Source organism: Pogona vitticeps, chromosome 7, assembly GCF_051106095.1.
Source record: "Pogona vitticeps strain Pit_001003342236 chromosome 7, PviZW2.1, whole genome shotgun sequence".
NCBI classification, from domain to species: domain Eukaryota; kingdom Metazoa; phylum Chordata; class Lepidosauria; order Squamata; family Agamidae; genus Pogona; species Pogona vitticeps.
In genome coordinates, this window is record NC_135789.1 from 7,043,587 (window position 1) to 7,067,057 (window position 23,471).

Genomic DNA, 23,471 nt, shown 5'->3' on the forward strand with positions numbered 1-23,471 from the left:
GCTTTCAATGCTAAACTTAGTCCCTTCATTGTTTTGTCTGGGCCTGAGAGTTTGGTTAATAACTTCCCCTCATTTTCCTTTGGAGAGGACCCAAACAATGGTGAGAGGGTCAGCCAGGAAGATCCTGTGTTTGTGTGGGTCAGAATAGCAGGGAAAGTGGCCTCCAGAGGATCTGATAGTGCGCCCAGCAAGTCTGGTGAGAAAGATATACTGTATATGCTCCAAACAAGCCAGTCGGGGAGGGTGGGTGGGTGGGGAGAAACACAAGCTAATAAAATAGAAATGATGAAAAAAATATCCATCATACTAACACCCCACAACGCTCACTCTGCCACTGCTACCCATACCACCACGGCCACCCCAACGTGAACCTATAATTGTTTTTTCCAAGCATCATGGCTTAAGCAATTAAGGGCATTCCTCAACACAAGAAGGAATATAGTGAATCGAAGACTGAACCAAACAAGTCATCCATCTAATTCTGTGTTGTATGTCAAAACGGACTGGGAAGTGTTGTCCTGAGCTTCCACCAGGATTCTGTCCTATCATCAGGTAGAGATTCCTGCTGTTTCCTGGTGGTTTCCCAGATAGGTCACAACTAGATCCAACCCTGCTTAGCCCTCTATCAGCAGCCAGGATTGGTGCGTGGTGTCTAGGAGTTATCATTGGGTTGAGAGTGCGAAAGATCCTTGTAAAATCAAAACTCTTAAGATGGGAAGTAGGGCGACCCAGCGAAGCCAGTCCACCCCTGCCCTTCTGGCCCATGGCTTCTCCAGAGGCACAGCCTCCACGATGATGAGAAAAGTCATGCAAAGAAGAAGAAATTGCAAAGGGAAGTTTGAGAAGGAGAGACAGCTGATGGTGGGTTGCATGGACCAATTCTAGTGTGCCTCTAAAGGCTTAAATAAAGATCTAGGCTTTTTAGCTCCCTATAAGCAAGTTTCTTTACAATTGTGTGTATGGACCAAAAAGATCAGGAATTGATCAGGAAAAGACGAGCGACTTGGTGAAATGATACCTCTGTCCTTTGAGGACAACCAGGGGCTTGCCTGAGAAGGGCAGTTCATCACTTCAGCAATTGCCTGTATAAAAATCTGAGCTGGTCACAACTTGTGAAAAATGTTTCCCTTCAGATGTCAGCCATAGAAACGATGACAGAAAAACTGGAGAGCTTCGCAGCCCTGAAGACAGACACCGGCGCCTCCTTACAACCTCTCCCGCATCACCCGTTCAACTTCCGGTCGCCGCCCCCAACTCTGTCGGACCCCATTTTGCGCAAGGGGAAAGAGCGCTACACGTGCAGGTAAGAACGAAGCATCCCCAGGCAGCCGTTTCAGTGGGCAAGGAAATGAGATGCTCAGCTCGAAGGGGTTGGGACTCGAGTCCAGGACTCGGGGAGCACATGGCAGCTCAGCATGTTCTGCTGATAGCCATAGGGTTGGCGTCACTGGTCACCTGCCCTGGTCTGATAGCCATAGCAGGCATAGTTATGAGCTAGGATGCAGGATCTGGGTTCAAATCCCTGCTTGTCTGCGGAAGCTCACTTAGGTGGTAGGTGGCAGTTGTATACCTTTCCTTGAATATTTCACATACCTCAAAAAAAGAAAAGAAAAGAAACCTCAGAAGCGACTTAAGGGCATGTGACAACCACTATTGATTGACAACGGGTGAACATTTTATGAATGTGAACCAGCAAGCCAAATATCCTGCTTCCGGCTCCTTTTCTGACGGAAGGAAGACATCGAAATTTAATAAATAAATGAAGGTTGAGCAAAACATGTTTCATGCACTGGCATTGTCTCTACTCCATTTCTTCCCATTCTTCGGTCCCTGGATGGCCAGACTCAAGGAGTTATAAAGCTATAGGAGGGTGAAATTTACATTGTTCTTGCCTTCTAGGTACTGTGGTAAGATCTTCCCACGCTCAGCAAATCTGACAAGACATCTCCGAACACACACAGGAGAACAACCTTACAGGTGAGTGAAAAACACACCTTACGAAAGGTGTGTCTGTGGTGAATCCTATCCATTCCAGTTTTTGCTCAGTTGCCCAAGTCCCTGTCTTGCATTTATTTTCCCATGTGCTTCCACTCCGCTCCTTGCTGAACTTTTCCCAACGTATGCCTTATTATTTATTGATTTAAAATATGTTTACGCCAGCCTTCCTTGTAAAAAAAAAAAATTATTCACATCCTCTCGACCAGCAGGGAGAAACCTTGGACATTTTTTTTGGTTCTCACCTGTGAGAAAGAAACATGGGGAGATCCTACAGGCCATTTCTTGTAAAGCTCTGGCTATGACGGGATTTTGAAGAAAAATTAAAAAGGAAACCTTGACTTGCTAAAGTGATAGACTTTCCTTCATACATAGACACACACAAAACTGTTAAGAAATGTTGGTCCCCCCCTCCCTCAACTGCATCTGCCATCACACAAAGCGTAGGATGGAGGTTTTGCCCCCCTCCTCTATCTATCTATCTATCTATCTATCTATCTATCTATCTATCTATCTATCTATCTATCTATCTATCTATCTATCTATCTATCTATCTATCTATCTATCTATCTATCTATCTATCTATCTATCTATCTATCTATCTGTATCTGTGTTTGTGTGAAGCAATGTGTATGCACCTCTCCCTGTACATTTTGTAGTTAATAATAATACGTAATTGCATGCCATCAAGTCGATCCTGCCTTAGGCTGGCTGGCCCTTTTGGGCGGTTTTCAGGTAGAGGAGACTCAGAAGTGGTTTTCTGTTCCCTTCTTCTGAGGTTACTCTAGGACTGTGCAGCTGGCCCAAGGCTACCCAGGCTGGCCCAGTGGGGGAATCGAACTCCCAACCTCTGGCTCCTCAGCTGGCTACCTAAACCACTGAGCTCTCCAGGCAGCTACTCCCTTTTAATCTGCTCAAGTATGTTGCTTTGATTGGAACAACTATTGCTATGTTCGCTTGTCAGTTCTGAAACCACACTCCAGATTATGCACAGCTCTTTTTTTGGGGGGGGGGGCATTTTTCTTCCAAAAAAGGAGACATGGACACCTAGCGTAACATAGCAAAATAGAACAAGAAAACAAAAAGAGAAGGGTATGGTCTGGTCCTCTCTTGAGTGGGGATGGTGGTGAGTTCTTTACACACACATACACACACACACACACACACACACACACACACACACACACACACACACACTCTTCCGAATTTGGAGCTGGAGTTGTGGATAGTGGGTTCACAGCAGTAACAGGTCTCAAGAGAGTGACGGCAACATTTTGGAAAGAGTGGAGGTCACTCATGTTTTCTGTTTCCTTTGATTCTGAGCTCTGACTGCCAGATGAAGCACACACATAAGAGTGCAAAATAATAATAATAATAATAATAATAATAATAATAATAATAATAATAATAATAATAATAATAATAATAATAATAATAATAATAATAATAATAATAATAATAATAATAATAATAATAATAATAATAATAATAATAATAATAATAATAATAATAATAATAATAATAATAATGGAAACCCTCCCGGCATTGGTCAGAAGGAGGATGACCCCAGTTTCTAATTCATCTATTTAAACAATGCTCTCCTTCTGGCTCCTTAAGTGGTTTCTTTGTTGAGCTGTTTAATCAGAGAATTTTATCATGTATATATGCATGTTTGAAGGCTTGTGTGGGTAAGAAAAGCATGAAGCTCAAGGAAGGAATGAGGAATTCAAGCTGAGTTTCGCCGCCTTGCTCCATGGGGCAAAATTCCCACCTCTCATTGGTTTGGGCTGTCTCAGCTGAATTAAGTCTCGCCAAGAAAGTAGTTTTGGGACCCGGAAGTCAGGAGCGAGGCCTGTGCTTTTGTCTTGACTGTCCAGGTCATCCAAATTTGCACAAGCTGGCTCTGGGCAAAATTCGTACTCCTAACAAGCACAGAACAAGTGGCCGCCTGTTAGAAAATATGTGAATAATTCCACTCCCCAAACAATGGTCCTCATTCCTTAAAAGTTCATGTAGTGAAGGAGGAGCCACTGTCATGTTGTATAATCTGGATCATCATCATCATCATCTTAGAATGGTAGAGCTGGAAGGAACTAGGACTTGCTCCACCCTAAGGAAAGGAAAAGGGGTGACTCAAAGAAATCTACTTTGGTTTAGGAAAGAAAAGGCCTTATACGTTGGGAGGTTTGTCCTGGGACGTGTTTAAAAGAAGAACTGCCACTCCTGGGGCTTTCCTGGATCAGCCGATCACCTTCTTTGTGGTGGTGGTGGGAACTGGGCCAGGTCTTCAGAAACGGCACTGGGATGGGGGAGAGATGTCTTGGAGATGGGGAGCAGGAAGGCGAGGGGTAGAATTAGGAGAGAAAAGGCATGGAAAAGGGCTGGAAAGGCAAATGATGTAGATTTAGGACAGACTCATGGCTTTTAGCAACAACTTCTTGTCTGTGCAGGAACATGTGTGTGTCTTTGTGTGCCTGTGCCTGTGTGTCTATGTTTCTGGGTTGGCCAAGGGCGGCAGTCCACATCTTTAACCCAGCTCATTTTTCAATACCAGAAAATTATGCAGTCAACCCAGGTACCCAGAAAGGCTGGGGGTGGGGGGGGGGAGGAACGTGAAGACGTACCTATGTTGCCTCCAAAAATAACAGGAAAGAGATTTTGCAGGGGGGAAAAAAAACCTCACCGTTTTTGTTGTCGCCTGCTGAGAAAGTAGATGCTGTCTGCAGAAGGTAGAAAGTGTTGACATTTTTGGGCAGGCCCGGAAAGATTGGGTTCGGAGTCACCTTTGCTCTGCACGAACTCACTCAGTGACACAACGGAACACTTGGGGGAAACTTTTATTTTGTGAGGTTGCATCCTACAGAATTTCCCAGCCAACCTCGTCATCATGCCCATGGAGCCCAAAACCCAAGCTCAGATCTGAAGCACTAAGAGGGGAAATTTCTCTCAGTGGACAAAAAGCCACAGTTGTTGTGTGGGGTCCTTTTCTAGGAAGGGGAAGGGAGAAATAAGTAATGAAGCAAGTAAAGTTTTGTGGCCTTGGCTAGCTTGATTTGGGTGAAATCAATTAATTCAAGTATGCTTTGGTTGACTGAGGGTGCTAAACGAGACTTTCTGTAGGAACTGTAGCTTCAGCTTGATTTGCACCTTCATGACTGGCCTAAGACTGCCCTCTTCAGGAATTTTTGGAGAACTTTGGAGTTTTTCAAATCCCATAATTTCTTTAATGGGTAACACTGCTATTACTACTGTTACCCCTCCTATCTCCGATCCATTGCGGTGACACTAAGCAACCACAACTTGTAATCCCTAATGGAGGCCCAAATCCCACCACCAGAGTATGCTTAGTCTTCCTAAAATACTGGTCAGCTCTTGTAAGGAAGAGAAAACGACAGGTGTAACCCCAGCGAGGAAGGGAAAGAGCATCCAGTGTCTCAGAAAGGGCATGGGTGGCTGATAGAACAGTGACATGGTCCAACCAGCGGAGGCTGGCAGCTGCAATGCACTTTTCAAAGACTTGAAAGGTAGTCCAACAGAGGAAAGGCAGGATCTGTCCTCCATCACCCCAGAGCGCAGGACACATCATCATGGGCTCAAGCTACAGGAAGCCAGATGCATGCTGAATATCAGGGGGAACTTCTCAACTGTTAGAGCAGTATAATAATGGAACCGATGATCTCAGGAGGTGGTGAGCACTCCCACACTGGTGGGATTTAAAGAGAAAAGTGGGCAGCCCTCTGTCAGATCTCCTTTGATTTAGATTCCTTCACTGAGCAGGGGGGGGGGTTGGACTCTATGGCTTTAGAGGCCCCCTTTCAACTCAATTGACAATTCTGTGCCCACGGGGCAGTAAATCAGCGCTGGTCTTCAAGGAGCTTTCCAAGGTGCTGAACCTTTTGTGGGCCTACAGGGTTCAGCAACTTACCTTGCACCTCTAAAATTCAGATTAAAACCCCAAGCTGCTGGCTGACCTTGGAATTCCGCTCATGACATATTATGATATATTCCTAAAACTCTATGTATACACTGCTCTGAGAGGACTCCCCCAATGGAGTTGGTGAGGCTTCCTAATGATTAGACACATAGGGGCTTGCACTGTATGTAAACACTGGGCCACATCTTCACTGGACTAGTTTAAATCCCCATTGGTTTCAACCAGCCTAGAATGGCAGAATTCTGATCCAACCTGTTGTGTCTCTATTCTGTTGTTTAACTCGCTCAGCTTGAAAATAAGAATATTGGGCGTGGATTCGTGACTCTCAAGACAGAACATGTCACAACATGCACCTCTTTCCCTTACAAAAGCCGAAGTTGCAAAAGGGAATAGGCTTAAAAGGGGATATTTAACATCATTTTTCCTTGGGCACAGCATTTTCTGAAGACTACGGTCCCAAATCATTCTTGGGGTGTTTTTAATCCTGTTCTTCCTTCTCCACCCCACCCCCACCCCAGATGTAAATACTGCGACAGATCTTTCAGTATTTCATCGAACCTCCAACGCCACGTTCGAAACATCCACAACAAGGAGAAGCCATTCAAATGCCACCTGTGTAATCGGTGTTTCGGTCAACAGACCAACCTCGACCGGCATCTGAAGAAACATGAACACGAGAGCGTCCCAGGTAAGGGAGGGAGTCAGGAGTTAGGGAAAGGCATGAGGTCCTCTCCCCCCACCACCCCAGCCCCGGCTGGTTGACTTCAGTTTCACACATCTCCAATTTTCTGTTCATAAGAACTCTTTTTGCAACAGTCTGCCATTTTTTTAAAAAAAAGTCTGTGTAAAAACTCACACAACTTTTGAGTTTCTATATTTGCTAAAATATGCAGTTTGACAGAGACTGGCAGTAACATAGCATAGTCAAATTATCAGCTAATTCAGACATGTTCTACTGCAATTGGTCAGTTTACTTAATGTTTCACTTAAGGTAGCGTTTTGGTAATCTGCATTCCCCCAGTTAATCAGGTACTGGAGAGTACGAGGAAAGAAGCTGTTAACTCAGTCATCGTCATCATCCTGTTTTCCCATTTTTCCTCCTTTTCTAAGATTTGCTTTGCCCGGCTTCATGAAGGGTCATAAACTAAACTAAACTATTTGTTATAGTAATGAGATTAGATTATAGTAACGATGTGCCATCAAGGCACTTCTAATTTATGATGACCCTTTCTGGTTTGTTTCTTTAGAGAGCACTTAGAAGTGGTTTCCCCTTCCCTTCCTCCAGGGGGAGCCCTGGGACTGTGCAGCTCGCCCAAGGCTACCCAGGCTGGCTTTTCACCTGGGAACCACAGTGAGGAATCTGGCAAACTACTGCGCTAGGCAACCAATTGATCAGATTATAAGAAGAGCCAAAGGGAGAGAAAAGAAGGGGTTTTTTGTTAAGCGGGTAAGAAATGGATTTCCAGAAATGCCTGTAGCCATCTTGTCTTCAAGGCCCAAAACAGAGACAAAGGGGAAGGAAGAAGAAAAATCGCAGGTGTCTATAAGGTCATCGAGTCCTACCCCTCTGCTCAAGGCAGGAATCCAAATCAAAGCAGATCTGAAAAAGGGTTGCCCAATTTCCCCTTGAGTGCCTCCAGTGTTGGAGGGTTCATCAAGTCCCGAGATCATTGTTTCTGTTGTCATACTGCTCGAACAATTCAGAAGTTTTTTTTTTCTGATATTCAATAATCGCCATTTTTCACCAGCATTTTAATCTCTCCATTTGGGTGGCATCGAAACATCTTTTCTTGCTGAGGATGAGAGAGTATTTCTTACGTTCTCAAGGAAGGTCCTTTTCCCTTCTCTTCTTCTTTTCCTTCCCAGTGAGCCAGCACGCCGGCGTCATCACAAACCACCTGGGGAACAATGCCGCCTCCCCCACCTCAGAATCGGACAACCATGCACTTTTAGACGAGAAGGAAGACTCGTATTTCTCTGAAATCAGAAACTTTATTGCAAATAGCGAGATGAACCAATCGACAGCTTTAGCGGAGAAAAGGTACTGCTAAAGTGAAGGCACAGGAGAACTGGGGCTCGAATGACAAAGCTGCTGAAGGTGTAATGAATAAGCAGAGGATGAAAAACTAAAACACATCACAAAGAATTATGTTATGGCCAAAATCCTGTTCTGTCCATTACAGCTACAGAAAGGTGATGACTTCACCAGTAGGGGGAGATGTTTGGTAATTAAAGAGCTCCTGCTTCTGCCCTGTGGCTCATCCAACTTGTGTTCAATCAGTCCCATTGCATACTAACTGTGTGAGCTCTGGGAAAGAAGTAGGAGCTCTTTAATTATGAAAAGTCTTCTCATTCCCCATAATTTACAGAACAGGATTTTGGCCAGTGTATAACTTCCTATTTCTTGTGGGTAAGTAGGCCGTAGCAAAATTCTTTCAAACAAATGGGAGCATTCTCATTTTGTTGATATAAGGAGTAATGTTTAGCTGTTGATCTCACAATTGCTTTCTGTGGGGTCAGTTTGGGAGATTTGGGGACCATTTTTATATTTTTAAATGTGTTTTCTTTATAGAAAAATTAAAACCAGCTTAAAGACTCAAAAGCAGAGAGTCAGAGCGCCGTTTGAAATTTAGAGGCGGGAAAGGAACCATTGGTTACTTCTGGGTAGACTAACAGTCGCTCCAACCCAGAAAGGTTCCCCCCAGCCAAGCCTACTAAGAGGGAACGTGCAAGGTTGCAAAAACTCCCAACAAATTTTGTACCCAGTGGCTTCCATTTCTTTTAATACATACCTATGAATGAACTTAATTTATTCCAGTCAAAGACTGCAATACCCTGTTTCCCCGAAAATAAGACCTAACCTGAAAATAAGCCCTAGTATGATTTTTCAGGATGCTCATCATATAAGCCCTCCCCCAAAAATAAGCCCTAATTAAGTGAAACCACGCCCTCCATCCTTGTGCAGCAACCAGAAGATGACATGACTGTATTTGAGTAAATGTAGATGGTTGTACATGAAAAAATAAAACATCCCCTGAAAATAAGCCCTACTGCATTTTTGGAACAAAAATTAATATAAGAACCCGTCTTATTTTTGGGGAAACACAGTAAAACAAATAGTACAGCACAAAGCAAAATGGAATGTGCGATTCACAATATACCAAATATTGTGTCCACACAATATGTAAAATCTATGTCACAAGTAATGCTTGCTTGTGTGTGTGTGTGTCCCTCTCTTTGTGTGTAAAATCACACGCAACCTGCTTTTGACTATGTAACAAGATGCAGGGCTCTCAAGAACCAGGTGTGCTTCTGTAGTTTTAGTTTTTTAAAAAATGGGGAGGAACTCACTTTGATTGTGGGGGAGGGGTAGGTATTTCATTCATAAAGGAAACTGCAAATATATCTAACGCCACTTTTTAACATTGCAGTCACCCAATGCAGTCTGCCAGTGGCAATTACATTTCTGCAGTTCAGATGCTTCCAAACCCCGCATAAATGTGAACGGCACAGGCATTTTTCTTATTTCATTTACATTTTTGGTTTCTTGGGGTTGGTTTTTTTTCATGAAGAACTCTGTCTTCTGACTGGAGCCCAAGTCAGACGCTAATCAAGCCCTTTCCTGATGGCCCTTGAGGGTTAGTGCTTATTTTCCGTCTGGAGCCATGTTGATCCTGGACGCTGGTGGCAAAGAGATCGTCGGAATTAATCATGGCAAGCTGTCAGCCCTGAGTTGGAAGCTGCCAAGCAGTTAAGACTCTTTGAAAAGCGGGATGCTGCTCAAATTCATAGTTACCTGGCTTGGACTTACAGACCTATGCAGCTCTTAAATGCTGAAGGCATTAGGAAACTGAGCACTTGGCGGTGGTCCTTAAGGTCTTCTCCAGTTTGTGGTACAAACTGCGTTTCTGGGAATCTTTAGAACCATCAAGGAGTCCTGGGAAACTCTGCTTTCCAGAGCACCCGAGAGAGACATCAGGCGTCATGGATAGTGCATGTGTCCATGGCTGGACAACTGATTCGCTCTGACTGGGATACTGCCCGGAGCACTATCATTTGTGATTCTCATCCAAGAAGCCCCAGATGATAGTACGAGAGGTTTAGCCTGCAGTCATACAATGTCCCTACTATGCATTCAGCCTTCCCCCCCCCCGCCCCAGGGAAACTGCATTTCCTGTGAGCCCCTAGGGTGTGCAGTTTGAATGATTCCAAGTACCACCAAAGAAATGTTGCTAGAGTTTTTTTTTAAAATTAATTGGTGAAATTCCTCTAGCAGCACTGCACAAGGGCAGGGATCCACACAGCAGGATTGGCTTCAAATTCCCCATATTAATCCACCCCTTTTTTTTACTCATCAGCTGGCACTTACAGTCTCAGTAACTCACTCTGAGACATTTGAAGTAGAAAGAATAATTTTCTTTACTTACAGTTGAAGAGACCAAACAGCAAACTAGGAATAAACGTGACTGCTTGCAGCAACAGGCCTCGACAGACTCACTGCTTGTGACAAGAGTCGGGAGAGGGCAAGAGAGACACTGAGCAGAGACTCAGGGCTCTCTTTGAATATGAGACAGAGAAGGAACTACTGATTAGTGTTGGATATATCGACAGTCATCCCAACCGGGAAAAGACCCTCCCAGCCATACCTAATAAAGGCAGCATGCGAGGTTGCAATAACTCCAGCAGTAAAAATAGTGGGAGAATAGAAATGAATAATTGTTGTGTGACTTGCCTTCAAGTTGCTTCTGAATTATGGCAGAAACTTTATCAGGTTTTCGAGGTATGTGAGATGTTCTAGGGGTGGCTTGTCATGTCCACCCAACTGTGAGTTCCTGTGGCGGAGGCTCTGAACCCAGGACTCCAGAATCCTGGTCCAACCTTCTGTCCAGTCTACCGCTATGGCTCTCTGCGCTACGCTACAGGGGTGAGCTCCAGTGTTTCCTTGAAGGAGAGACTCGACTTTGCTCTCGGTTATAGTTCCATCTCCTGATAGTTTCTGATCATGCCTTGCAGGCCAGAGGTCCAGACCACGGACGGAAGCTCCCAGTGCCACGGGCTGGCAAACGACAAGGTGGAGGATGTGGATGAGGAGGAGGAAGAACTGGAAGAGGAAGATGATGACAGCCTGACGGGAAAGTCGCAGGACGAGACGGGGTCGCCGACGACAGAGCCGCAAGGAGGGTATGAGGACGAGGACGAAGAGGAGGCCACCTCTCTTACCATGAGCTTTGACCGTACCCGAAGGTGGGTGGAGTGGTGTTTGGTGGATGGTGTTGGGGAAGTGCCTGCTTTTTGCCTGCCCCTCCGCAGCGAATCATGGGGTAGTCACGCTCATCCATCTGGCCTGGCATCCACTTTAGCCATGCTCTTTCCTCCCTAGCGAGGAGACTCGAACTCAGCTCTCCTACTGGAGAAAGACCGTACTTAGCCATGGTGTGTTCACATGCCATGGAAACTCCCAGTGAGAGCCAGCTGTGCTTCTACACACATGCATTTGGACGAACATCATTGGGTATCATAGAAGCTGCAAATCCCATGATCCCTGGGAGTCTTGGGTGCATCACATATGCCGAACCCACACAAGTTGTCAGGGAGGTCTAGGTCACCCATACATCAAATCCAAAGACAACTAGGATATGATATAAAGATGGCAACTTAGCACATACCACACCCCTCTTTGTTCCCGTTGGTTCTGGTGCACATGTTGCCTTGGCCGGGAAGACATTGACACAGACTTCACCAAAGAGATTATTTTTATTCTTCATCCATAAAAATCCTGGAGTCATTCATTTTTAAGAGCTGTGGGATTCCATGCCCATGTTTCACACTCCTGTCTCCTGGAGAACCACAGCAAATTCTTGACTCATTCATTCGCTCTCACAGCAACCGGAGGATCTTGTCGGCCAGCCGTTTTCCAAATGAAAAGGCCACGAGGAAACAAATAAGGGAGTTCTTTCTGCCCTTTTATGCAGAAGTGCGTAGGTTTGTAAATTAACAAGAAAAAAAAGAGGAAGAAATCTCATCCAAAACCTATAACCCATGGGTTTCCAAACCAGGAGAAGGTGAATGGGAGTAGAAATCAATCATTCAGTCAATCAATAAAATGTGAACTGCCCTGAGTAGGTCTTCTCACTAAATAGGGCGGTGTATATGCTAAAGAAATAAATAAATGCCCTCAAGATGATTTGGTGACCCTTTCCAGGGTTTTCCAGGTAGAGAGTCCTCAGAAGTGGCTTCCCATTCCCTTCCTCCAGGGGGCGCCCTGGGACCGTGCAGCTTGCCCAAGGCTACCCAGGCTGGCTTTTCTCCCAGGAGGCCCCGTGGGGGAATCAAACTCCCAACCTCTGGCTCCGCAGCCAGAGATCTAAACCACTGAACTATGCAGTCAGCTTTAATAATCATGTGGCATCAAGTCAATTCTGACTTATGGCAACCCAAGCTTTTTCACGTTGAGACTATTCAGAAGTTGTTTCCCATCCCCTTCTTCTGGACGTATCCTGGCACTGCGCAGCTCACCCAAGGCCGCCCAGGCTGGCTCTACTCCCAGGAGACCCAGTGGGTTCTGCAGTGAGATCCCTAAACCATTGGCCTAAAGCTATAGCAGAGAGCATCTGGTTTTTATTTTCCTTTGAAAACAAGAATAATAAGAGAGATAAAGGAAGACAGAAGGGAAAGGATAATTGTTTTGCTGGCAATCCTGAGAGCAAGGATTGGCAAAACGCAGCTGTCCAGAAGCTCCTGGACTCCGTTTCTCAGCATTCCTCTCCACTGGCAAGGTTGGCTTTTGCTGAGGGCCCCATTTTACCTACCTCTGCTTTCCGGTCACGTCTGCCCAAAGGGAGTATTAGTGAGGCTGGAGGCATTATACGACAAACCCTGCATGGGGGGGAAAAGGGGGGGTTTCAAAAGGTGAGGAAAAGAGACGGAAAAACCTTTTACCTTTCGGCTTGAATACTGCCATTGCTTGGTGGTTAAAACCACATCGGCTCACCTTCACCAAGAAGGTGAAAGGGCAAGCTGGACAAACGAGGTCCAGGACACGGAGGGCAAAGGACCAAAAGGGACCATAATACAGCTGATGCTATGAGCATCAAAAATACCTCAAAATAGCAAGGCAGGCAAAGCCAGGAGGAGATATTTGCCATGATATCAGGAATACATGGAGATGGAATGCTTAGCAACCCTGGAGGCATTCGAGAGAAATCTGGACAGCTACCTGGCAGATACCCCTTGATTTGTATTCTTGCCTTGAGCAGGGGGTTGGACTCGATGGCCTTAGAGGCCTCTTCCAACTTCATTATGATTATTAAATCCTACCTACCACCTAGACCACTGGTTCTTAACCTTTGTTACTCAGATATTTTTGGACTGCAACTCCCAGAAGCCTTCACCATCAGCTCTGCTGGCTGAGGTTTCTGGGAGTTGCAGTTCAAAAACACCTGAGTAACAAAGGTTAAGAACCACTGACCTAGACCACCTCTTGGGGACGCTAACCTTCCCCCGATGAGCACCCCTCTTTTGACCAACATTTCCCAGAATTCCTAACGGTTGGTCTTGTTGGCTGAAACTCTTGGGTGTGGAAGTCCAACACATCCAGAGGGCAACAAGTCAAAGAAGACTCCTTATTTGATACATTACTGTTGGATGGGAAGCATCAAGAATTCCATAGAGACGTGGCCTCCAGCCCCTAGTTAAAGGTGTTGGTTGAAGCACAGGAGACAAAGGCTTGCAGTAAAGGCCAATCTTGCAAACTCTACTCTTGACTTGCCCAAGCAGTGAATTTGTCCAGAAATGCTCATCTGCAACACACACACACACACACACAAAACCACAAACACACACACACACTGTGCCTATGCTTGATCGTCTTCTTCATGTCATGCGTAATGTCTTCTTTTGTCCATCGGCCCACCTGTCTTGTGTAACGCTCCCGTCCTCGCATCCTGCATGTTGCCTCCAGCAGCTCTGTGATCCGTGTGCATGTCTTGTCGCTTGACTTTGGCGTGCGTTCCTCTCGCTTCCTCCCCCCAACTGTGAACAGTCAGATGCGCTAACAGGTGAACCCCCTCCCCTCCCCTCCTGGTCATTGGTACAGGTGTATTGAGGAGGACGAAGCCGGCTTGTTAGATTTGGAGCAGATGCCGCATTTTGGGAAGGGGCTGGATCTACGCAAGGCCTCGGAGGAAGCTTTTGACGTTAAAGAGGTGTATAATTCCACCTTAGACTCTGAAACAATAAAACAGACTCTGTACAGGCAGGCTAAAAATCAGGTAGGTGTCTGCTGGGACTTTTCCTGAGTTTCCCCTCCAGGGACGCTATGGGGTTGGTCCACTGGTGTAGGCTTGAGTTCAAATTTTCAAGGACAAAGTGGGCCTGTTGGGGGGAAACGCATCCGCCACCCGCCACCGCCTGGACCAAGAACAATATATTCATTCATTGAGGGTTTTTGAAATGGGGTTCCCCCTCTTTTAACCCTAGAAGACAGGAAGGTCAAAAAGAGACAAGGTTATGGCCATGCAAGTCCCTCTTATATGGGATTTGATATCCACTATCCCACTCAGCTCACCCCCTAAGGCAACGGAAGAAAATTAAGAAATGCAGGTCAGTAAGGGCTCCATCAGTTTTCCCTAGACTGTATTTGGAAAATGACGGTGTTGAGATTTTCTTAGAAAGATGGGATAGTCAATCATAGGATGTATCCGCCTTGAGTGGGGTGATGATAGCTGTGTGGAATCAAAGGTTCCCTTTGGGGACGAGGGTTTCCATCTTGTTGCCCCTAGTAAGGTGGGGGGAAAAAGAGAAAACATTTCCTGTTTCCACGCATGCTTCTTCTGTCTTTTGTCCTTTTTCTTATTTTGTGACTAATCAGCTGAAAACCGTACTAATTATTTATGGGTGTCGTGCTATGTTGAGTCTCCGTTGCCATGTTGGGCTCATTTCCGAGCAAGACTTGTTCCATTCCGTTGTGTTCCGAGAACAGCACACAACCACACAAATGGCGCCTGCAAGACAAAGATTTGGCCTGAAACATTCAGACTTTGGGTTGGGGAGAAGATATTTTACCTCTTGAAGGGCTCCTTTGATTCCCCAACTTCTGCATCCTTGGTGCTTTTTCGGCAGAAGCCTACACTTCCCTTTACTTTAGTGGGAAATTTCCCCATCCTTCCTTCAATCCTCTAGTCCAGTGCTTCCCCACCTTGGGTCACCCAGGTGTCCTTGGACTACCACTCCCAGAAATCCTTGCCAGCACAGCTGGTAGTGAAGACTTCTGGGAGTTGTAGTCCAAGAACTTCTGAGCACCCACGGTTGGGAACCACAGGTATAGTCAATATGTAGGGGGAGGAAAAGAACTGCTCCCCCACTCAGCTTGTAATAGGCTTCTTTGATTGGGTCAAATCTACCTTCTTAACACAGCTCCCAGTTTCTAGCTGTTGGCTTGAAATTAAGGGTATTTAAAGCAGGACGTATTGGTTATGGAGTACGTATCTACTGTTTGGGCTTGTTCTTTGCACGCTGAAGTTCTCCAGCCTATTAATGTTAGTCTCCAAATCCTGTGAAGTTACTTGTCCCCTTCGATTCAGCATGGGTTAGGCGACCTCTAGAGTACTCTGTCCAATTCTGGGCACCGCGCTTGAAAAAGGATGCTAACAAACTGGAGCGAGTTCAGAGGAGGGGCAAGAAGGATGATCAGGGGGCTGGAAATCAAGCCCTGAGAGGAAAGACGGAAAGAATTGGGCATGTTTAGCCTTGAGAAGAGGCGAGATATGGCAGCACTCTCCAAATACTTGCACGGCTGCTCCACAGAGCAGGGGTTCGGTCTGTTCTCGATCTTCCCTGAGTGCAGGACATTTAAGCTACAGGAAGCCAGGTTTAGGCTGAATATCAGTGCGACGATGGAAAAAGTGGCCTCAGGAGGTGGTGAGCACTCCAACACTGGAAAAATTAAAGAGAAAGTTAGACATTCATCAGATCTGTTTTGATTCGGATTCCTGCCTTGAGCAGGGAGTTGGACTCAATAGCCTTATTGAGTTTGCCCCTTCCAACTCAATTATTCTATGATCCTATGATGATATGAGTGGAACTCACATTCTTTGGCCACCGCCATCTGGGATATTGTTTAATCCGACCCAGCGCACATGGCCTGAGGCCATTGTTCTGCACCCAGTTGGTATCCAAACTAGAGTAGACCCACTGAATCTATGGAACTCTTGTAACAGTTGGTTCAACGCTGGTTCAATATGGCTACTCTAGTTGGGATTATCAACTGGAAGTAAAGCATTAAACTTCTGACCTGCTGAAAAACTAAGCCACCTCCAGCGTCACAACTACATATAGTTGTCCACAGTGAAAGGTGTGAACGGCCTCATGTTCTCCTACCTCTTCTTATTTCTTTCTTTTGTCAACTGGAATCCGATTTGAGACCCACTTCCCTGTGTGGTTTCCAACCACAATCCAGAGGAATCCTGCTTTACACATACTCTTGTTTGCCTGTGTGCAAGCTAGGAAGAGAGGGAATCAGGTTGTGTGAAGGGTGGCGGAAAGAAAAAGATAACAGAAGGGCAAGAAAGCTTCCTGAGGCATAGCTCACCCCCCCCATGGCAAAATGATGACAATCACAGAAAACAACACGTTGGCCATAACCATGAGCGGACTTGATGCTAGGGCATGGGAGAACCTAATATAACCTTCCCACCCATTCAGTGACCAGTAGCCAAAGGTCAGTCTTCCAGATGTGGTGGGACTGCAGTTCCCATCAGGCCTAGCTAATGGACCCAATGGTGAGGGATTCTAGAAGCTGCTGGCCTTCATTAAACAAGTGGTGTGTGAACCATTGCATGGGTATTCTGTGCCACAAGCTTCACGTGACACTCCACTTTGGGATTCTGAAACACATTGCTTTGCTGTTAAGGATCACAGACCACGGGCATGTATTGACACCCTTTTTCCTCTTCCCCTTTTTCCCCTCTTCTTTCACTCCTAGGCTTATGCAATGATGTTGTCCCTTTCTGAGAACAACCCCCTCCATCCTTCATCGCAGAACTCTCTGGATGCTTGGTTGAACATGGCCGGAGCGGCTTCTGATGCTGGAGGCTTCAGCTCCGTCGGTCATCTCTGAGAGATCTCAGAAGGCACCTGGCCCAGGGAAAAAAAAAATCCCCATCCACGAGGTTGAGCTGTCATGACCAGCCTCTCAGGATTTCTGGCAGGTGGAAGACTGATTGGGGTGGAAAAAAATATATATGTATAAAGCCCTTGGGCCTTGATCAGTGAGAGGAGACGCCCGTCACGGACACCAGCTTGTTTTCCATTTGGTCAAACCTCAGGAATGACCACGCCCAGGACCCTGGGGGTCTCGCCCCCTCCGATGCATACCACATACAAGGAGTGAATTTGCTTCGAACTTGGGGGATTACCAGGTGCATTATGCCGTTTGCAAATCAAAATACGGTGACCCTCCCCCTTTCATGTTGCAGACCCTATTTGCTGAGCCAGCAAGAAACCTACTTATAAAACATAACCTTGAAGTCTTTTGGTCCTCCTCACCCGTTTCTGCTGAGAAGATGACTTTCTAGGCCAGGTCTCGTCTGAATGAAGTCACTGGAGTTCCACTGGGGTTAGAACACTGGTTGAATTTCTACTGCTTCATGTCCCACGCCACCGTTTTATATATATATATAAAAGTGTCAAATCCTAGACCCTCAGGTCCATGTATGTGTATAGCGTGAACCCTTCTTACAAGGCCTTGCTGTGGGCCACTGTCTCTGAACCAGGGAGCAACTTTCTAACCGCTCAAGATCATTTTTCCTTTCTTTTCTCTCTCTTTTTTAAAAGACTCACACCCATAATGTCTACAGTCCCATAGTCCTCCGCTAACAAAATTTTCCTGCCACTTCTCTTAGCGTCAACAGTGGTATACTCTGAGCTTGAAGAGCAATCAAGATCGTTGTAGGCGATGTTATGGTCTACTCTGCCACCTCTCCACCTACTCACTGCCCAATGGGGAGTCTAGTCCTTCCGTGGTTATGGCTGGAGATGTCCTATACATTTCAAATGAGTAGAATAGGTTATATTCTCTCTCCCCCCCCCCAATTGAATGGCATGGGGGTCATAAGGATTGCTTAAAGAAGAAGTCATCTGGGCAAGAAAAAGGCGAGAAAAGAGCAATCTCCTGTGATAAATGAAGGCATGAATTGTGGATGTAAAGACCCGCTCCTTCTCAAGTCTTAAAGGTCTATTGCGTTCCTCAGATTGTCTTGTCCCTCAAAGTAGAAACCTTGAAAAGGGCCACAGACTCCACCATGGTTATGAAACCTCACCACTGGTGTAACGTTGGTGTCTGAGCTTCAGCACAGGTGTTTGTGAATCTACGTCGTGGAGGCTAGTGTGGAGAAGGACTCAAGAAGGGGGATCCTCATCCAGAAGAGCTTGCCAAGCCAACGGCTCCACCATTTCCTTTGCTTTTGACTTGATGGCATCTCCGTTGTGGAAGGAATGGAAGGGGGCTATCCTTTGAAACCCAGTCGCAGGTCCAGCACCCAGCAAGGCTAAATCACAAGGTCCAGTGTCAGGTTAGCTCTCATCCCTTACCCAAGAGAACGTAGCGTCAAACTCTACCCCATCAGACCTCCTCTGTTCCACCTCCTAGAATCTCAGGGGCCATCTGGTCCCTCCTTCCAGAACTACTTTTCGCCCAGCTGTATTCAGATCAAGTTCTGAGGCACAGAAATAATACTGAATTCTTCTGATGAATTTTGTTGTGAGCGGGCCTAGCGTTGGTCTCACTTGGGTTAATTCAGGGATATTTTTTCCCTTGTCCGTTAGTGTTCTGGGGAAATTCTGTGGTCACAGAGGTGAGAGGTAGTTCTCAGAAATCAAGGTCTCTCTGTAGCTTCTTTATGGGCAAGACTTAGAAGCAGAAAATGTGTGTCAGCTGATGAAGCCCTTAAACTGTTCATGTATCCCTCTCTATCCCCCATTATGTCTACCAGCGGATGAGATTGGCTACCTGACACAGCTTCCTATGCCTCCACTTATGGTGGGTACAAATGTGTGACTGGGGTCAAACCAGATTTTAATGAGGAGTGCCTATTCCATACGATACAAATCCATTTTCCCCTCCCACTATGGGATTTCTTTCAAGTTGTGTGTTTGAGCAGTCTGGCTTACAAATTAAGCCTACAGCTGGGGTGTGACTCTGTCATAAACCAAAACATGCTAAATGCAAGATACATAGGTGTGGAAAAATCAGGCAAAACAAGAAACAAGGCATCTTTCACCACTTGGGGAAGCAACTATTTAAAAAATGTACCATCTGGTTTGACCCACAGCGACACCCTCTGTTTTGTTTTACCTGACATGACATGGTGGAGGAGAGGAGAAGGACATTGGGGCTACTGGGTCAAATCCAGATTTAGTCATGCATAGGTGGATCTGCTCCAAATATGACTTAAATCTGGATCCACCCAAACTTTTCCTTGACCGCTACACATCCCCCCATAACATTAGTTCAAAACTAAGAAAGCATATCCCTCTCATTTGTGAAATACAGTAGAAGACTTTTCCCTGTAGAGTGACAGAATGTCACTTCTTCCTCTATCTGTCTCTCTCTCTCTCTTCACCTGTTTGCACAAAATTCTTCATTGTATATATAGCTTGTGGACTGATATTGTCAAAATGAATGTTTCATTCCAAGGATACTTCTCATGACTGCCTATTTACCCAACCAACTTGAATCAGCGCTTTTCCACTTTTACTGTATTGGCTCTCCTGAAAGGCTCTGGGAAATGTGGTTGGACATAGTGTGCTACAGATTTCTGCTAGGTAGCCCATCATGTACTTCCCAAGGCTCCCTGGGGGGGGGGGAAACTACATTTCCCAGGGGTCCCTGGGAAGAAGAATTGCCAATCCAGTTTAAATCTGAAGAATATCTTTTCTATGCCATTAGGTCACAATATACAGCCTTGGAAGGATATCTGGGTTATTTCTGTGTCACAAACCTAGGAATGGGACATGTCTCCAGATCTCCCATACAAAAATACAGGAAGTGCAGGAATGTGTGACTTAAAGTCAAACCAGGTATTACAAGTTGACTTTGCTAACATACAGGTTGGTTCGCCTTGGGCACAACCTTCTCCAGACCAAATTCGGGTTGCAATCCAAAGTTTTGAACTGTCCTCCCAAACCAATCAATGAGCAGCTTTCTTCTGAGGCCAATTTCTAGTTGCTTCTAAGGAAGAGTTCCTGAACTAATAGGATTTACATAAGCGGTGGATTTAGCATTTGGCAATTGAGTCACAATGGGTCTAATCTCTATGCACACTGTGGTGTCTTCCCCCACGCCTTGTCATTCCACGGGAGACACCCAGTGTTGAACACTCCCCCCACTCCTTTGAAATTTCCCACTAAACGGATCGTTTCCCAAATTTCACATCTGAAGTCTTGGGCCAGGCCTGGCCTGAGCCAGTGAAGAGTCTCCCTGCCTGAATTGAAGTACTGTATCTACCGGTACCCAAGCCAGCCAAGCATTGGGGAGGGGAGTTTTCAGCTGAAGCCTGGGAGCATTTCTCTCCTGACAATGAAAAGCATCCTGGTGTTAAATTATAATTAATCTAATTGGCTTCTTTTCCATCCAAAGTCAGCTGCAAGAGAAAGTGATCCTCCTGGAGTTGACAGAAAGCTCAGCTTACCTGTCAGTAGATTAGAAGGCAGCCAAGATAGAAATCTTGGGCTCCCTTCCCAAAGTCACTGAAATCTTTTGGTATCTGATTAGGAACCTGGACGGAATTGACCCAAGGAGAGATAAGGTTATCATCGCTGATACCAAGGACAGGACCCTTTGTGCAGTCATATGGGCAAGGCCTTCTGATGTCACAGAAGCATGGCAGGCAAAGGTTAGGTAGAGGAGCTTTGTCCCCAGGCTTTGCGTTGCAGCGGCCAACGCTTACGGAACAAGAAGTTCATGAGTCATGATGCAGGTGCTCCACTGCCTGCCTTGCTTTCAATGGCTCAGTGGGTCCAAGGCTGGCAAACTAAAAAGTGAGGAACCAGGTGGTGGCATAGGATTAGGTCCACTGTGTGCAGCAAAAGCCCTGGGATTAGCTGGAAACCAGTACTAGATGGGTACCCAGACTTTGGAGATATCCTATATGCAGAAGTCAACATACAGTATTTGCTTCACTTGGGCTGCCCTCCTGCCTGGAGAATGGAGAAGCACGGCAATGTCTGGATACTTCACCCAATGCCCTGAAAATTAGCAACCGCAATAGGAGATACTCAAATTTAATAGTCCAGTTCTCCCAAATATATTTGAACCGGTGTGGCACTGTTAGGCATCACTGCCCCCCACCAGTCTGCTAGTCATTAAATGATCTCACCAGCAGTTGAAACAACCCACCTCTGTCTCTCTTCTGAGGTTTACACTTAGCTGTTCTACACATGAGGAGAGGACGTCATTTCAGGTGTTTGTGTAAAAAAAAGGTCTTTCTCCTCCACTTCTTCATGCTCCATTTAGAAAGGATTAAACAACCCTTGTGTATTTATACAGTACCCAAGATCACCCCAGAGTGACCAAAAAATTGACGAACAAAAAAAAGTCCTCCAAATTCTAAAGCTTGGTGGGTTTTTTGGGGTGGGGGTTGGTTTGTTTTTGTAAAAACAAAAAAAAACAGGGGAGGGACAGCCTGGGGTAGGGACTGGGGGCAAGAATTTGCCTCTCCCCCCTCCCCCGATGCCAACGAGTTCCTCCATCCTTGATTCCAAACTTGGAGATGCCCGGAACCTCTGAAGGGGGAACTGGTATTTTGCCACAGAGCTGTGATACCTCTTCCTCTCTTATTCCACACTGGCATCCGAAAGCGTTTTAGGGTGGTTCAAAGTTTGGAGGACACCAAGCAAGAACCACCCATAGGATTCCCTTAGACGTTCTTGAAGGACAGTGTGCTTGGCATCCAGAATAACCAAGGGTCCCCCTTATCGGGAAGACAGAAGTCCTCCCCCCCCACACACATCCACCCACCGACTCGGTAGGTTTTAGTGCAACTCCCTACCTGTGAGAAGGACAGGAATAGGAAATTTCCAGAAGTCCAGGAACTGCACACGCCCTTCCCTGGACTTTAGAGTGGTCGACCAGACCAGATGGGCGGGATATAAATCAAATAAATAAATAAATAAATAAATAAAAGCTCCTGAAAAGCTCCAGAACTGTTTTGATTCATGTACAGTAGGACCCCCATATCCGTGGGATCAGTATCCACTTATTCACTTTTTTAAAAATTTCCTATGGCAGAGCAGCATACTTACTCATTCACAATCTGAAAAAAAATATTAAAAGAAAAATCCTAGAAACCTCTCTTTCTAAAAAATGAAGTCATGAGAACGAGCCTCTAGAGAGAGTCAGAGACCATGCTTTGCGTGTAGCATTCAATACTAAAACAGCATTCATTACAGTCTGCGTTTTTCAGTATCCAGAGGGAGGATTTGGAACAGATTCCCCCATGGATACGGGGGTCCTAATGTATTAGACATCCCTCCCTCTCATGGAACTATGGGGGGGGGGGAATCAACCAAGGCAAGGCACACTCTTTTTCTATCATGCTAAGCAGTGTTAAGTGAAGCTATGTTGGTTGGCAGGATGGTTGCTTCTCCCGTCTAGAATACCTCCAAGATCCTTGGTTGCCCATGCCAGGCCCTCAACCCAAGAAATGGCACCAGAGGCCATGGAGAGGTGGGGTGGATGCTTTCTCCTAAAGCAGTTGCCCGAGGGCTACTCTGGCACATTCCAACCTTGAGCATTCCTCTTTAGGCTACGAAAGGAAGCAGGAGAGTAGCTGGCGTCAACGCCGCCCATTCTTGTGGGCGGCCTCTTCTCATGTGGGCCAGGTGTGTGTGTGTGTGTGTGTGTGTGTGTGTGTGTGTGTGTGTGTGTGTGTGTGTGTGTGTGTGTGTGTGTGTGTGTGCATGCGTGCACGTGTGTGTGCGTGTGTGTGTGTGTGTGTGTGTGCATGTGTGCGCGTGCATACGTGCATGCGTGCTTAATTACTATAGATAATTATAAGAATATTTTACAAAGAAACGATTTGAGGGCATTTTTTTTCTTTAATCTGTATATAACTTGTAATTTCTTCAAAGAAAAGAATAAGAAGAGGGCTCCTTTTCCCATCCCTTATTTTATTTTTCCCTTAATAGTGTTTTATTCTATATAATAATAAATATATTTGTTTATTATTATATATAAATCATAAAATGCTGTTAAGGGAGAAATGAAATAAAGGGATACAAAATAAAATATATATTGTGTTATGAATTCCTTGTTGTGAAGAAAAAGGTTAATATAAGTAAAGCGAGCAAAGGACCAAAATGGTATAATTAAGGCTGACTGTAATAGGATTGATAAACATAGCCTAGAAAGATGGACGGTTGTGTTCTCAAACCCACCCACCCCACTCCCAGCATTTTTTTTATTTGTGTTTGTTTCTCTTCATCAGCATTATTAATGTGGCAAATGACCCAGGAGTTGTAACTAATGCTTTGGAGCTTCCAGGTT

At 45.6% G+C, this 23,471-nt stretch overlaps 1 protein-coding gene across 3 annotated transcripts in view; it reads left to right on the forward strand.

Moving 5' to 3' along the window:
• PRDM16 (PR/SET domain 16) overlaps positions 1-19,497 on the forward strand; it is a 391,730-nt gene extending 372,233 nt beyond the window's left edge. For 2 of the 3 annotated variants that reach the window (XM_072977673.2, XM_078379110.1), the window contains exons 11-17: positions 1,134-1,303; positions 1,900-1,977; positions 6,448-6,617; positions 7,796-7,970; positions 10,943-11,173; positions 14,025-14,199; positions 16,911-17,620. In XM_072977673.2, coding sequence (XP_072833774.2) covers positions 1,134-1,303; positions 1,900-1,977; positions 6,448-6,617; positions 7,796-7,970; positions 10,943-11,173; positions 14,025-14,199; positions 16,911-17,045 — 1,134 coding nt within the window. In that variant the 3' untranslated portion in view covers positions 17,046-17,620. Of the gene's footprint in view, positions 1-1,133; positions 1,304-1,899; positions 1,978-6,447; positions 6,618-7,795; positions 7,971-10,942; positions 11,174-14,024; positions 14,200-16,910 lie in introns of all 3 variants that reach the window. The other variant, XM_072977672.2, reaches the window with a different exon arrangement.
• The last annotated feature ends 3,974 nt before the right edge of the window (positions 19,498-23,471 follow it).